The sequence below is a fragment of the Neolamprologus multifasciatus genome, chromosome 11, assembly GCF_963576455.1.
Source record: "Neolamprologus multifasciatus chromosome 11, fNeoMul1.2, whole genome shotgun sequence".
In the NCBI taxonomy this organism is placed as follows: Eukaryota; Metazoa; Chordata; class Actinopteri; order Cichliformes; family Cichlidae; genus Neolamprologus; species Neolamprologus multifasciatus.
Genome location: NC_140449.1, coordinates 16152453 through 16167702, shown reverse-complemented (window position 1 = coordinate 16167702; position 15250 = coordinate 16152453). Strand labels below are relative to the sequence as shown.

General features: G+C 47.1%; 1 protein-coding gene across 2 annotated transcripts in view; it reads right to left on the bottom strand.

Moving 5' to 3' along the window:
- The window catches only part of zfpm2a (zinc finger protein, FOG family member 2a), a 121044-nt gene that overhangs the window by 4291 nt on the left and 101503 nt on the right, over positions 1 to 15250 (bottom strand). For both annotated transcript variants that reach the window (XM_085176647.1, XM_085176646.1), the window contains exons 6-7: positions 1239 to 1445; positions 350 to 577 (exon numbers count right to left, since the gene is read on the bottom strand). In XM_085176647.1, coding sequence (XP_085032773.1) covers positions 350 to 577; positions 1239 to 1445 — 435 coding nt within the window. The remainder of the gene's footprint in view (positions 1 to 349; positions 578 to 1238; positions 1446 to 15250) is intronic.

Genomic DNA, 15250 nt, shown 5'->3' with positions numbered 1-15250 from the left:
CTGTGAAGGAGATAAAAGGGAAAAAAATGCTCAGAATCTCGCCTCCCACTTCTCCTTTAGAGTTAACTGTAGAAACCATCAAACACTCATGCATTATGCCAAGCTTATTCCCATCCACTCTATTTTTTTTATGGCTCAAGGATAAACTGTCAACTATACCAGCTGACAGTATGATATGTATATTCCTCAAAATATATGACAGTTGGGGGGTTTTTCAAGCCAGCCTAAAGACCATGTGAATAAATGCAGGCTTTCATTTAATATTTAGTGAACTTTGGCTTTTGGGGGATCCATACATTAAAAAAAAAAGATATCTGTTGCCTCTCTGACCCATGACCTTAATACTCACCACTGTGCGAGGTGCTCAAGTGCATTTCTAGGGCCCTGGGTCCGGAGAAGCTCTTATTGCACTGTGGAAAGGGACAGATACTGGGGGTCTGGTGTGGGCCACTGTCATTCTCCTCCACCACCGTCTCTGGCTCCCTCTGCCGCCCGCTGCAGTAGTACATGAGATGAGCCTGCAGGTTCCTCTCGCTCCTAAACCAGATTCCACATGCTTTGCAGGGGAAGATGTCCTCTGGAGAGGGGTGGGGAGACAGAAAGGGACAGAGGGGATGTGACATCAGGATACAAACAGCACTTTTATATTTAAAGATAAAGGGCCTGCGCAAGCTCCTCTCATACGTCTACAGTCCTGCCTCTCAAAGCCTGCGTTAAAGGCTTTTCCACCAAATCCTCGGCTGCAGCATATCGCTGTGTTGCTACTAGTGGGTTGGTGCCCTTTCTCAAGGGCAAACAAGAACACTGGACCATCTGCTTACAGAAGCCTCCCTGTCAAGCTGAACCCAGATAGCCCTCGCTAAGTAAACAAACACACTATTTGCATGAGGCGTGTATTTTGCAATTAACACGTTAGTTCGAGCCTCAGTGTGTTTATGTGAACCCCCCCAAACTTGAAGGTCGATGGCTCTTATCTCCAGCGCAGAGACTCATCTGGGTTAATCTACGCCCGGGCGGAGACGACGCTCCTTGTTAAGCAGGTGACTGAGTGCAGACTGTGGACTTGTGTGTGTGTGTGTGTGTGTGTGTGTGTGTGTGTGTGTGTGTGTGTGTGTGTGTGTGTGTGTGTGTGTGTGTGTGTGTGAGAGAGAGAGACAGAACAGGAGTGCGATTGTGCATGTCTAAACAAAAGCACATCTCGTTCCAGCTCCGGTGCCGGTGCATGTGCAGACACTCACTGTTGACGATGGCAGTGGGCAGGATGGAAGCCATGGCGGCCTGCTGCGGCAGGAGCTGGATGCTGTCCAGCAGCCTGGCTGGGTACATGCCCTCACTCAGAGACATGTGGTTCACCGGCTGCAGACGGGAGTCAAAGTCCACCGCAAACGCCACCAGCTCCTCGCCCTCCATCATGTTCTTGGTGGTAGTGCACCACAGTTGGCCACCTGGACAAAACAGGAGATAGAGGAGACGTTTAAACGCCTGCTGCGAGGGAGGAGAGAGCGCCGTTTCGTGCGCGCGCGACTAATTCTGGTCTTAAATGTCAGAGCATTACGCAGAAGGAGAAATGGTAATGGCTCGCGCACAAGTCAAACACTTGAATGGGTGTTGCGTAACTGCGGAGCTTGAATGAATCATCCTGAAGTCTTGATAGTATTCTTAAATAACAAATCGTCAGAAATACAAAGGGTCAGGTCATCAAAATGACAAAAAAAAATAAACCAGAACGGAAAATTCTTAGCAGGAACATGTGTTTTCTAAAATCAGCGCCAATATTACTCTTGATAACTGTCAGCAAGCTGGCAGCAGTTTTTAGTGCGACAGTTTTTCTTTCTTTCTGCTGTATCAATGAAAACACTGAGATGTGTAGATTTTTCGCACTCTCCTGAAAGACACTCGCTTTTTTTAAATGTCATTTTTCAGCAAGGGTGACTGTTTACGTCACCCTTTACGTCACACTTTTGGCATGAGGGCACAAATCTCGCGTACTTTTATTTTCCCAATAATTTTGGTGAATATCTTTCATCTTTTTTTTTTTTACTGCCACTCAAATTTCTTTCAAGGCTACTGGCACTCATATCCAGAAGCAAAGTGCACCTCAGCTGGGCTAAACTGTAGTCTAGAGTGCTGTAGTCAGCTAGAACACTGAGACAGGTCCTCCATAATATTAGATTGTTGTGTTTTGGGATTAAGCATTCCTCTGAAATCTTCTGAACATATTCATTAAGTCGGAGAAAGGGTGGGGTGGGGCGGTGTGCAGGAGGAAGCAGGGAGGGAGGGTGGCAGAGGGAGAGAGTGAAGGTTTTAGCTTAGATAATATTTATCTCAGCACATGACAGGCTTTTCAGCTGCACTTCATTTTCCATTGAAGAGATTAAAGTTTTTAATATGACTATTTACAGAAATCTGGCTGGGGAGATAACAACAAACTATGATACGCCGCCGCTAAATGGCAGAATTAGGACATTGTTTCTGAGGAAAGCTGGACAATTAATTAAAGCGTGCTGTTAGCTTTCAAAGATGTGCAAACATACCGACGGAGTGTCAGGCTGAGAAGGGGGGGAGGCGGCGACGGGAGACATGTGATTTGAGCCCCGGCTGATGCGGAATAAAGAGAGTCCTGAGGAGAGGTGTGAAGGCAGGGGGACACTGCTATAGAAAGCCCCGGCACATGTGCAACACTGATTACTCATGTTTACACAAAACCTGTGAATCACCAGGTTTAAAACCGCCCTGCAGACACGGCGAAGGTGCAAGAAGGAGCGATCCACTTTTCTGTCTGTTTATTAGAGGCACGGCCACAGAGACGGAGCCGCCAAGTCTTTACGCCGCCACGGCACGCGTTACGTCCAAATCGCTGTTAAGTCTGCAGAATGAGGTGCCCCGTTATTTCAACAGGAAATTGAATATTTAAGATTTCGCATCACTGTCCTGATTAAAACCTCTCTAGCCCTCTCCTATCTGCTGGTGAAGCACTGGAAATTAGACCAGCACAAATGTGTCAAAGGACTGAAATGGTATTAAAATATGCTATCTCTCAAAGTCCCATTTGTGTGCACACTTCCCCTTCCCCTTGAGTGTGTGCGTGCATGGGCGCGTGCATCCCTGCGCCACTTTAAAGAGCAGTGCCTATCTGTCGTCCAATCTGCTGTGACGAGACACACACTTCAGGCCGCTCCACTTCATCGTTTTGATTCTGTCATACCACACACTGCCTGGAGAGGCCCTTTGAATTTTATCTCCTAATTAAAATAACAAAACTCCTCTCCACTGTCTGCCCAAGTTACCATCAAGGTAGATACAAACTGCCACTGACAATGGCGGTGGAATATATCGCAGCCATAGCCACAAAAAAAAGTTTCTCTCCTCCGCGAGGATCCCTTAGTTCAAAAACGAGCTTACAAAGGGAATTACCAACAAGGCCTCGGCGCTCAGATACAAATCAGTGTTTTCTTGGGTGGGGTGGGGAAGATCAATCCAAATCAAAGATGCTGTATGCTCCCTCAGCTGAAAATGAAGCAGATTATGTGGAGTCTGATGGAAATCTTTCGCCTTTTTTTTAAAAAACTGCATTTTCATGGAGGAATATGCGCTCAGATTGCATCCCTTCAGCCAAGAATGCTACAGATCCATCTGTTGTGTGTGAGAATGCTGGGAGTGAGTTTTTTAGGACTGCATGTCCCAGTTTTAGTGAGCCGCACAAAACACAGAGGCAGCACTCTGCTCGTTCCACTCACTCACTCAACCAAGACAGGCTAGTAAGGTACATGAGCTCAGGCTGCAGGATTATGCTTTAAACTACACTTATATTGTCATCAGAATGAGAACTGGAAACGAGCAGCTGCTTCCCCTCCGATGTTTGATTATTACGGCTCTACACGTTACGCATCTACATTCAGACTTGACATGCATCCGTTGCGTAGCTTTGTGTCACAAAACTGAAATTGATATGATTAAGTGTGCAGCCATAGCATCCTCACATAAACAAACATGCATGCGTGTGCGTGCCCACGGTGCAGGCGCGCAGAGACGTGTGCATTCACAGAACTAGTGTGCAGAAACATGTCCGTTTCATGCGCATATGGAGATACAAGGCTCTGAAAAGCGACTGCGTGGAGGCGTCAGGTGGGCAACAGACAAAAAACAAATACCCCATGAAGGAGCGCTCTCGAAAAATCCGTCATGCCTGTTTGCCTCTGATGGCCCTTTTCCGTGACAGGTGATTTAAATCACAGAAACACGGGGCGGGCCACCTATGCCCATGGTGCAATGGGAATGAAAGAAAGGAAAGGAAAGCAGGGGTGGGGGTATGTGTTTGAGGGGCGGTGGGAGTGAGGGTCAAGAGTTAAGAGTGAAAGACCAAAAGCGTTAAGTTGTGAAACTGGGGGAAAAGGCTGGGAAAAGTGCAGCTTGTGATTTGCACTTGTTTGCCTGCTGTCTGCAGTGTGAGCTGCCTTTGTGCAGTGGCCAATGCAGTTGGAATGAAGGCTATTGTCTAAATCCTCCTGCAGAGCACCTGATAAAAGAATAAAGAACTATGACATATTCTAAAAACAATGGAGGAATTAAGGGGAGACAATAGGCCAGCTGCCTCATTAAAACAATCAAAAACGGCATCCTGTACGTAGTCCAGATAATTAAAAACCACTGCTTCCTACAGTCTCTCAATACCATATCCACCAGCTCACTGAGGCCCCGAGACTGTGGCTCTGCTGGCTAAATGCCCTCTCCCTTCTCTTCTCCTCTGTTTGATTAATGGTTTATTTGAACGCGCAGCTGAAGATGAACATATGAAGGAATTCATGAAACAAAAATTATAATGCAAACCCTTCTCTCCCCCCCACCCCTCTATAAGCACTCATAAACTAATCAAACGTCTCAGGATGAATCGCAGGCACTGGGGGCGTCTGTCCCCTCCCCTTTGCCTAAAGCCCTGAGAGATTTCAAAGTGCACGCATCACAGGGGCATTTTTTAATTTTCCCACTTTAAATGACTTTATAAGAAAAACGGATGTGTACAGTATCTGTGTGGATGGGTGGGTGTGTGTTTTCGGGGGGGTGGTGTTGGTAGAAGACAATATGAGATACTTGAGCAGGAATTTTTTCAAATATTTTTCTTCCCCCCCCTTTATTTTTCTTTTTTTTTTCTGTGCACCCTGCAAACCGCTACCACCACCACCACCACCACCGCCATATCTTAATGAAGCTGCAAACAAATCTCTCATGCCTCGTGCGAAAAGCTGAGAGACAACAAAGCAGCAGAAATAACAGAAGGGCCCGGATAATTAAACTGGCCTGAAGACAGGTATTCAAATGTTGGTGTGTAAACAGCACAACTCTTTAATAGTTTAGCTGTAAAATGCGTAGTTAAGCACATCAGCACTTGCCTCTCCCATCTGTCCAAACACATTACCGTTGCAGAGGCCATTACGGCACTGGAGTACAGTCCCGCTGCACACCAGCCCGTGCGTTATGGGAGGGGTTGAACGGTGCTTCTGGGAACACTAACGCCGGCCCGTCGGCATTATCTGAATGCATCGTGGGGTCATGTGTTAGAAAGAAACACTCTGCAGGTGAAGAAATGGCCGAGCTTGAGAGGGAGATCTGTGAGGTATACTTGTGCCGAAGTGCTTGCTGATCCCATTATGTTGTAGAAAAGAGCAAAAGGTTAAAATATCTAATTCTAGATAGCAAAAAAAGACAAGAAAAAAGATGCTCTTTTGTCAAGAATGATGTTGTGGAGACTTCTTTTTTCTTTTTTTCCCTTGGCTTCTTAAAGTGCTCGTCTCCGTCTGTTGGCTCTGCGCTAACTGCTGGTCTTAATTGTGAAGTGAGGCCAGTGGTGCCTGAAGCCACAGAGAGGGTTGTAATTAAAGACCTCTACTCTTCTTGTCTTTAAATCAGCTCCGACTCCTCCTGGTCAAATGGGAACAAGCTGCTTGCACCTACGAATATCAAGTAGCTGTGCACCGTTAGTCACCCGCTTCTTCTTCTTCTTTTTAGCTTTCACAAAGCTCCAATCAGAGAAGGAGTGAATTACAACCTGACACAATAAACAACTTCCTCCCTACCCGCCAACCCAACGGATCCGGTGGAAATACTAATCGTGGATGAATAATATCTGTATCTGCACCTGACGAGCGGACCCGATGGTGCCGTGACAAACGCTAAACACATCCTCCTCGTGAATACTGGTAAATATTTGGACTGTTTCTGGATCACCAGAGTCGAGCACATTAGGATGACTCACGGCTGTCAAACCAGCCGTCACAGTCCCCCGAGCCAGAGCGAGCCGGCGGCAAGAAAGGAAAGCGCTGAGCTTGGACCCGAGCTGGAACATCATTCGCGGGGTCAAACAAGCTTACTATTATTGACGGTACACTAAACTAGAATTAGCTGACTCTACTATTATTTCACGAGGCTCTGACACAGATTGACTCTCCCTCCCTTTCACTCTCTGCTTCCTCCAATCCTGTTCATGCTTGCTCTCTGCCACTAGGAGGCACTCTTCTCCTGCTCAAGCTTGCAGTCCTTGGATGATTTTTTTTTTTGCCACGATGATGCAGAGATGCCTCAGACATGGCAGGGCAAGCACAGATGCCAGTCTGCCTATACATCCTTGCAGGTAGGTGCTAAAGATTTTACTCTCACGAAGAAAAAAAGGCGTTTGGCTCAAAAGGAATCTGCCCGACCTCATTTCTATTCGATCTGTGACTGGATATTAGGTGTGCGCAGGGCTATGTTTCATGTTTCTCACTCTTTTCTTTATTTAAATGTGTGCGTGTGTGTGTTGTTGCCACATTTCTGTAATTGCATGAGTGGTTTAGTCACTTTTCAACATGTTTTATATTAAAATATATATTAGAATTCAGAAGTCTGGCAGGAAGACAGTGTCCTTTTTTCCAGGGTAATAATAAATGTTGTTCAGTAAATATGTGTTTACAGAGCCCTGACTTGAGCCTGACCCCCCACCCCCAAACACACACACACCTTTCTGTCTGTCTCTCTCTCTTCCTCAAGATTTTTCGTCTCGTTCTGCACTACTACAGTGTCTGGACTAATTTTAGTATCAAGTGTTTTTTTTTTTTTCAGATATAGCCGGTACCGAGAGCTCATGGATGGCCTTGAGCGAATGGCACGAGGGTCAGAATCCACAAATTAAAAAGTCCTCCCAGGGGAGCCTCACACACGCGCTCTCTACTGTATACATTCACAGGCAACAAAAGACATAAAAGCTGAAGAAGAAGGAGCACCCTCGAACAACGTCTTTTCAACACACACGTTTATCAAGTCTTTGAAAAAAAATATATAAAAAATGATGCAACGATGTGATTCAGCAAATGTTCACAGAGCAAGAATTAAATGTTTCACTTTGAAATTAAAAGACATTTCCGTGGCTGGTCTCCGGAGATTTGTGTAGTTTTTTCCTTTTTTTTTGTTAAGCACAGTGAGAACGATACTGGCTGGCAGGGGGATGTTTGCCTGGTAATGGTGTTGTAATCATTTTTGAGGGAGAAGAAAATAGAAATGTGAATTAACAGCTATTTTTGCTCCATTAGGGTGCTATGACGGAGCCTGACTATTTCAATTTCAGATTTATTTATTTTCTAATGAAATGTATTAAATTATAGGAGGAATTACCCGCACGTCAACCGCTTTGCTGTTCGCTCTCTCCTTTTTTGTTGTTTTTTATTTTAAAAAGAAAGATGCACAAAAACATTTGGATGCGTTTCTGTTTTTCCAAACAAATTAAACCTTCTCCCACGAGCACGAAATTTCTACTGAGGACGTTTTAAGCTTCCGGATCTCTGTGCTGTCAGTCTGAAACAATACACAGCCACATTCCTGCAGTACAAAGCTCGCTCTCTCCCTCATTAGCTGCCACACACACACACACAGTCAGCTTTCTCCTCGTCCGCAGTAAAGTGGAGTAGACTATTAAAGGAAAAGCTCTGACTGGCTCCTCTCTCCGCTCTGCTTTATTCTTTATTTGGACAGGTTTGTCCCATTGAGCACTCTATTAGCTCTCCTTCTCTGCGGGTAGTGCTGCCTGTGTCCTGGTTGTGGCCAGTCGACATGTGTTTACTGCGGCCCCCGCTGCGGCGGCAGGCTGGTTGGGGGCCCGTCCTGACCAAGCCCTGCTAATGGGACCAGAAGACCCCTTGTGACAGGACACCGCGGCAGACTCTACCCCTCCCTTCCCTCCAGCTGCGGCCCCGTGGCCCGTGTCCCCCTACCCATCATGCCTCGGCGGGAGCAGGTGAACGGCGCGGGGCCAACGGCGACGCGTTTGGTTTTCCTGGGAGAGCAACGCGCCATCGCCATGCGCCTCAGTGGTTCCTCCAACATGGCTCCGGCCCTACGCCACATGGGCTGCCTGGCCAGTCTGCATTTGTGTGGGTGTATGTGTGTGCGCGCGTGATTGTGTGTGTGTATTTGTGGGTGTATGGTGGATGCCAGCCCTAATGCAAATGCTTGCGTTTAAAAAATGGGAGCCTCTCTCCTCCTCTGTCTCTCCTATTTGGAAAGGTCTATTTTGGCCTTCTGGTGCTGGCAGTTATTTTTTTCCTCTCCAGAAGGACAGAGAGCCAGAAAGATGCACCTGTCATCCTTTTTGGAATTCAACATTTATTGATCTGGTCACGAGGAACGGAATTTATAGAGTTATGTGTTTTGTTTTTTTCCTTCCTTTACGAACACCTACCGATTTCTGCCTTAAAAATGTGCTTGTTTTATTTGCAAGCCAGCCTTATTTACAAGCACGCTCATTTGGTATTCACAGGACAAGAGATGCACGCGCGCACACGCTCTGACACGCACACCAGTCACTCGTGCAGCATCCAGCATGCCTCCATCTCTGCACCCCGGTAATTCTACATATTGCTTAAAGTATGTGCTAATTAAATTTTCTGACGGTTTTTGCGAGAGAAATAAATAATCTGCGGCTAAAAGGCCTAATTGCGTTTGTCACATTGTGTCTCGGTGGCTAGTGCATCGGGAGCACAGCCGCTGCCCTTGCTCATTGCCATTCTGTCGTCCTGGCAAGCCCCCTCTCTGCCCCAGGTATCACCACGCGGCCATCTGGAGCCGACATCTGTCTCTCTATTGATCACAAGGGTTTAGCACTTGATCAAACAGACTGCGACAGGAAATTGCTCTTTTCCCCACAGAAAAGGCCAATCGCCTGCGTGAGGGTAATAGAGTGGAACTGAGATGCAGCACCGGCGCGGTGGGCAGGCAGGCACAGGCGCAGCCGGGCAGGCAGCGGCACGGCGGTGTCGGCCGCTGTGGAGGTGGCAGGGGATGGCACGGACACTAAAGTCCACTGCCACGCTTACCAGCGCCACGTTTCTAACCTCTCTGCTAATGCAACAGCAGCATTAGGAGAGCAAAAGAAATAGAAGAGAACAGAACACGTGCACGCAGGTGATGACACCATCACCTCCGATTAAAAGAAGCCGCCGTACTGTGAGCGGAATCACTCAGGTAACCCAACAGCTGTCTGAAAGTGTTGGAAAAGCTGAAACATGCTATGTGATAAGTGCGCCAGATGGTGAGAAATTAATGCATTTATTTCCCGAGGAGGAAAAAAAGCAAAACAGAAACTAACTCTGTTTACTTTGTCATTAACACCAGGGCTGTCAGTTTTCATCGGAATTAAAACGGACGACGAGCAGGGTGCAAATGTTCAAACACTGTGTGTTTAGCATGTAACCAAGCACCCCCGGTGGAAGGCTCCAACAGAGGGAAATCCCTGACAAGGACTGGAGTTGTCTCTTGCTCGCTGGTATCCCCGGTGGAGTTCAACACACTATTAGTGCCTGGAGGTGCACAGTTAGCTGAGGCTGTGGTCCACATCTAAAAAAAATTAAATTAATAAAATATTGTGGCTCCTCTCTTTTCGGGCATGCTTTCGAGGCACTCACTGTAACAACATGTTTAGCAAGTATGGACAATTGATACTGAAGGTGACATTTATTCAGCATTGTAGGAAATATTTAATTGTTTCCTGCAGAGAGCGAGATATGTTTCCCCTTGCCTACAGTGCTGGGATTGTCCTTTTGGAATAGGATGCAAATTCGGGATGAAGCAACTAATTCCTTCCTTGCACCCCTGTGCACTCAACCCCCTCCAGCCAACCCCCACCTCAACTCAATCCTCCGCCAGCCTCCATTCCTCCCCCAGACACGAGGATTCTGATTAATCGTGTGACCGCCCCTCGTTTTGCATTTTTTACACAATCTCACGGCGCCACGGTGAGATGTGCGAGGTGGTTTCGCCACTTTTTTTGGCAAGCTGAAAAAAGACGTAGCCCAAGGAAGAACAAGTCGAAAGTATGAAGGGGTGGGGGGGGGGGGGGTGGGGGGGGGTAGAAAAAAAATATGACCAGGGGACGTGATAAAAAATTATCAGCCAGTGTGTTTTCCTGTTTGGTTTTAATCTACATTTAATTAAATTCTTATCTGCTGTGTGCTTATGGCTGCATTTGAATGGCGAGGCTGCATTCATTATGAATGGTAAAATTGAACTCAGTACATTGTGTGTGGCCCAATAAAGAAACAAGACTCTTATTGCAGTGCATGCACAAGCTCCGACAGACATGCGGAAAAAATAAGTCAATTAAGATCGGTCTTTAAATTACCGCTGTATCAAAACAAGGGGCGGGAGCATGCTCCATAATAGAATCCTGACAGGGGGAGAGAGAGCACGGTCGACTGTTGTTAATATACATCCCATTTGATACAGCCAATTGTATTAGTCTGTTTATGGAATACACACAGTTGATGCGCAGTAGATTTACTACTCTATCATGATAGTTCATAATTGACAGCAGTGGGGGTGGGGGGGTCTGTGAATACAGAGGTCACTTTAAGAAAGAAACTGTGTCAGCAGTTTGACGAGACTTCCTCGTAAAGATCCTGCTGGTTTATCTGAATGTGAGAGGTCAACAGCAAAGGTCAACGACAGAATATGTAGACAATATGTGGGACGCAGTAGATACCAAAGAGTCAAATCCAAGGCAATAGAGAAAGAAGATTGTAATACTACTGACAAAAAACACGGGCTTATAATGGGCGGGCGGCACTTTATAAGCTAAGAACAATATCCCAGCGGCAGCACCCCGGAAAAACACCCTGAGCTGATGCTACAAAGTTGGGCCCCGCAAAATCCCTAAATCTTCTCTTTTGCTTATTCCAAGCGGCGTGGGGGGTGGGCGGGTGGTTCAGGGAAGCTCCCTGCTGCCTGCCCGTGTTTACAGAGCCGTACTCATCTCTAGGCCTTGCTCATCCATGGCACTGACACACGGTGTCGACATGATTAGGGGTCTGCCTTTGCGTAGGGCTGCGTTTGTACGTGTGTGTGCGCGCGGGGGGTGGTGGTGGTTGGAGGATCGGCAGATGAATGACTGGTGCATCGGAGAGGGATCACAGCAGATAATCGCTCCCGACTGCTGCGCCGGAGCTCTCAGATCTGGTCTTTAAAATAATGTTCGGAGTCAAGTCTCTCCAAAACCCCCCCTTCCCCGCCTCTCGCAGGTTATCTTACGCATTTTATGTTTGCTGTTTAAATCTTAACGGGGACACGAGCAGCAAGGGAGAGCAAATATGTCTGGAGTTGGAGGAAGCGGAGTGGAAATGTTATTGCGGGGGGTTGGGTGGGGTGGGGTTAAGATTAGCCTTAGCAAGGGGCCGAGGAGATGAAACTCCTCTCTCCATTCGGACGGCTTTCACACTTCTCGCGAAAAGCTCGGAATGTTTTGAATTTAACCTTGGAAGGGCCGGGGTGTCTGCGAGAAGCACGGCGAGGATAATGAATCTGACCTCTCGCTTAAGAGTGATATCATCCGAAGGCTTTCAGTCAAACGCGAAGACAAACACCAAATCTCCTTAAGTGCATTTAAATACAGACCACCAGCAGCACTCAAGACAGTGTGAACACAGCGCAACATAAATTCCAATATCATAAATACTCCTATCACACAAACAGAGGTGCCATAAAGCACGGCTGCCCGTGTCTGGGACTATAAACCTCTGGCGTTACTCATAGGGAGTAAACCACACATGCACAATTTACTGCACAAGACCCCCCCCCCCCCCCACACCTCCCCACCTTTGTTTATCTTTTAAATAAGCACACTTTATCACCCTCCTGCATAAGCAAATTGCATGCAATGTGTGTTGTTTTAACATGTGATACGCTGTCCAGAAGATTCATTTCTCCCGACAAATTCAATTGTCTTTGCAATATCCTGCTGCCATAGGCATCAGGCCCCATCACCTGTTCGTTATCACTGGGCGTCCTGTTCGGGAGCTCTTGAAACGGTGCCATGGCATTGACTCTCAGTTTAAACAGCAGGTCTCTGAACTTCTCACGGTTGATGGCGGAGGCTGGAAAATTACGCTAACAACTAATTAACATCATAAAGAGCGTTTAAATGGACGGACGACACCTGCAACCTTCATTTGCACACGCTGACGCCGAATTACCTGTGTTTTATTTTTTGCAGATAACGCGAGCGTTTTTTTAAAAAACTACCTTTTCGAATATTCATTTTTTTTGTGTGCGGCTGGTTTTAGAGTTGGCACTGGCATCCCTTTTTTGCTATGTACTGTAAAAAAAAAGGAAAAAAAAGCCACTGGGCCAAAAATAATAATTGTCAAAACAGAGTGCTGGCAGAATTACTAAAGCTGTTTTTATTCTTCCCTCTATGAGTTTGTGTGCACCTTAAAAAAAGCTGCCATATTCTGTGCCTGAAATAACACATTCCATTTCTAATTTCTATTTGAATATAAAATATTTCCAGGCAGCAGACATGGACTCCAGTACTGGTCCGAATAACAAAGTGCTGCCTGTCAGTCTGAGACACTTTGCTGGCTGGCTGAACTAAGCTGGTTTAGACTGACAAGGCTTCAACGGTGGCAGCCTCAGCTTCCACTGGCAGGCCTCTGGAGTCCCTCCTCACTCCGGCTCCCAGCCTCAGAGTCTTTCGCTGGCGATGGCCACAATACAGTCAAGTATCCGTGTTCTTTGAAACCGCTCTCCTGTGTCTTCCCTTCAAAGGTTTGAAGCAGGACGGTAATGCACTCACACCTCATTACAGAGCCACATTATGGACTACAGCAGTAATACGCCTTTAATCTTCTCCAAATCGTTATAAATGTCAAGTTGGGGCCAGGGACTTCCCAGTCTACTGCACCAATGGCTTAGCTGCTATCCCTTCTTTTCCTATTAGCTAAGCCAGAGTATTACGTTCACTGCCAGATCCCCTGAAACTTTCAACTCTTTGTTCCAACATTCAATGCACCATTAACATACCCTTTGAAATTGTCTCTTACCACCCGCCTCCTCCCCCCCAAAAAGGCCCCAAACAGCTAAATATGAAAACAGTCGATACCCCTACCCCGCCACATACACCTCCCGTACCTCCCCTTCTTTTCCTCAGCCTCTCCTAATGAGACGCAACATCCCCGTCTCTCCACTGAAGGATGCAGACTTTCCGTGTGATAGAGAGACTGAGGCTGTTTATTAATAATGAATTTGGATGTTTTGCGTGCGGAATGTTATCAGCGTGCACACAATCCCACCAATAGTCTGCCCTGATGGGGTAGCTGGGTTCCTCATTAGCAGAAATATTTAATCCAGAAGTTTCTTATCAAATGTCACACCTGCATCTCTAAATGGCATTTTCACATTCATTCGCCTGTATTTGGGAGATGAGGCTCCAAGGTGCTTTGCAGAGATTAAGAAGGAGAGAGAGTGCAAGCTTATTTTATCATTTAGCGGGTCTGGAAGGAATCCAAGGAGTTTTTGTCTTGTTGTTGTAATTAGAAAGCCTTTTAAGTGATAACGCCTGCATAGGAATATGAATATGTAGCGATCAGGCCAGTCCCCCCCCCCCCTCCCCCCCCCCCCCCCCCCCCCCCCCCCCCCCCCCCCCCCCCCCCCCCCCCCCCCCCCCCCCCCCCCACCCCCCCCCCCCCCCCCCCCCCCCCCCCCCCCACCCCCCCCCCCCCCCCCCCCCCCCCCCCCCCCCCCCCCCCCCCCCACCCCCCCCCCCCCCCCCCCCCCCCCCCCCCCCCCCCCCCCCCCCCCCCCCCCCCCCCCCCCCCCCCCCCCCCCCCCCCCCCACCTCCTCATTTCTCTCTCTCTCTCTCTCTCTTTTCCTGTGTCTCTCTCCCCCCACTCTCTTTCTTAGCTTTTTAAATTGTTGAATGCTGAGTTTTTGTTCTATGTACAGCACGGATTAACTCGGAGGCTTCAGAAGTTTAATGAAAGACTTGAAAGTGCACGCTTTTTCTTGTTTCTTGACTGCGACAGCGGTTCTTTTTCCTGTGCAAGAGCGGACATGACATTAGTGCATTTTTTGGTTTTGTTTTTATACCTAAAAGCATAAAAAGGGTGGACATCGCTCTCCTTGAGGACACATTTCAGCAGGGGACTTGAGAAAACCCCGCTGCATGGCAATATAAAAAGCCGAACCTGTATTTTGTGACATCCGTCCAGAATTAAAAGAGCATTTTAATAAAATGCGCTACAGTTCTGGTGAGTGTCAAGAGGAATAATGGCCCTCAGACCCGTTTTATTTTTCTTCAGTGGAGAATTGAACACGCCCTGTGAAAAAAGCTCAGATGTTTAACTTTTTTTTGTTTTGTTACAATGCTCCTCTGCAGCGTTACAAAAATGAAGCAGGTCGCTCAGTAGTGGCATTTTAGTCCCTGTGTATATCCAGAAAAGCTGCTGCAGCTAACCACTGGGCCAGAGATAAGTGCAAAACTGAGAAGTATTGATCCAGTAATAGTGGTTCACGCTTTGACTCTGACACCTTAACCCTGCAGACATAATGTCATAGCCTCTTATCCTTTCCTCTTAACACAACCTGTCTATCTCCCACAAGCTGTCAGCTCTAGTAATACGCTTCTCAAAAGCTCCCCTAAATCACTGAAATCATTGCACTTTCAGACATTATTTATTTTCCCGCCTCTTAAAAGTGAGGCATGATTTACAGTTCAGTAAAAGGTTGCCCCCCCCCCCCCCCTCTCGTCCTCCATTTCCCATTAGACCTGCTAGCACTTTCTGTTGAGGTAATTCCATTTCTACCATTGTAAGAGCTGCTACATAGCAATTACTATGTTAGGTCTGTGTAATTGTGTTGGCTTACAGCGCATGACAAATACAGTGGAGCTAGACCCGGCATAGTGATCCCACATGTGTGCTGGTTTAGACGTTTTCATTAATTGAAAGCGTCACT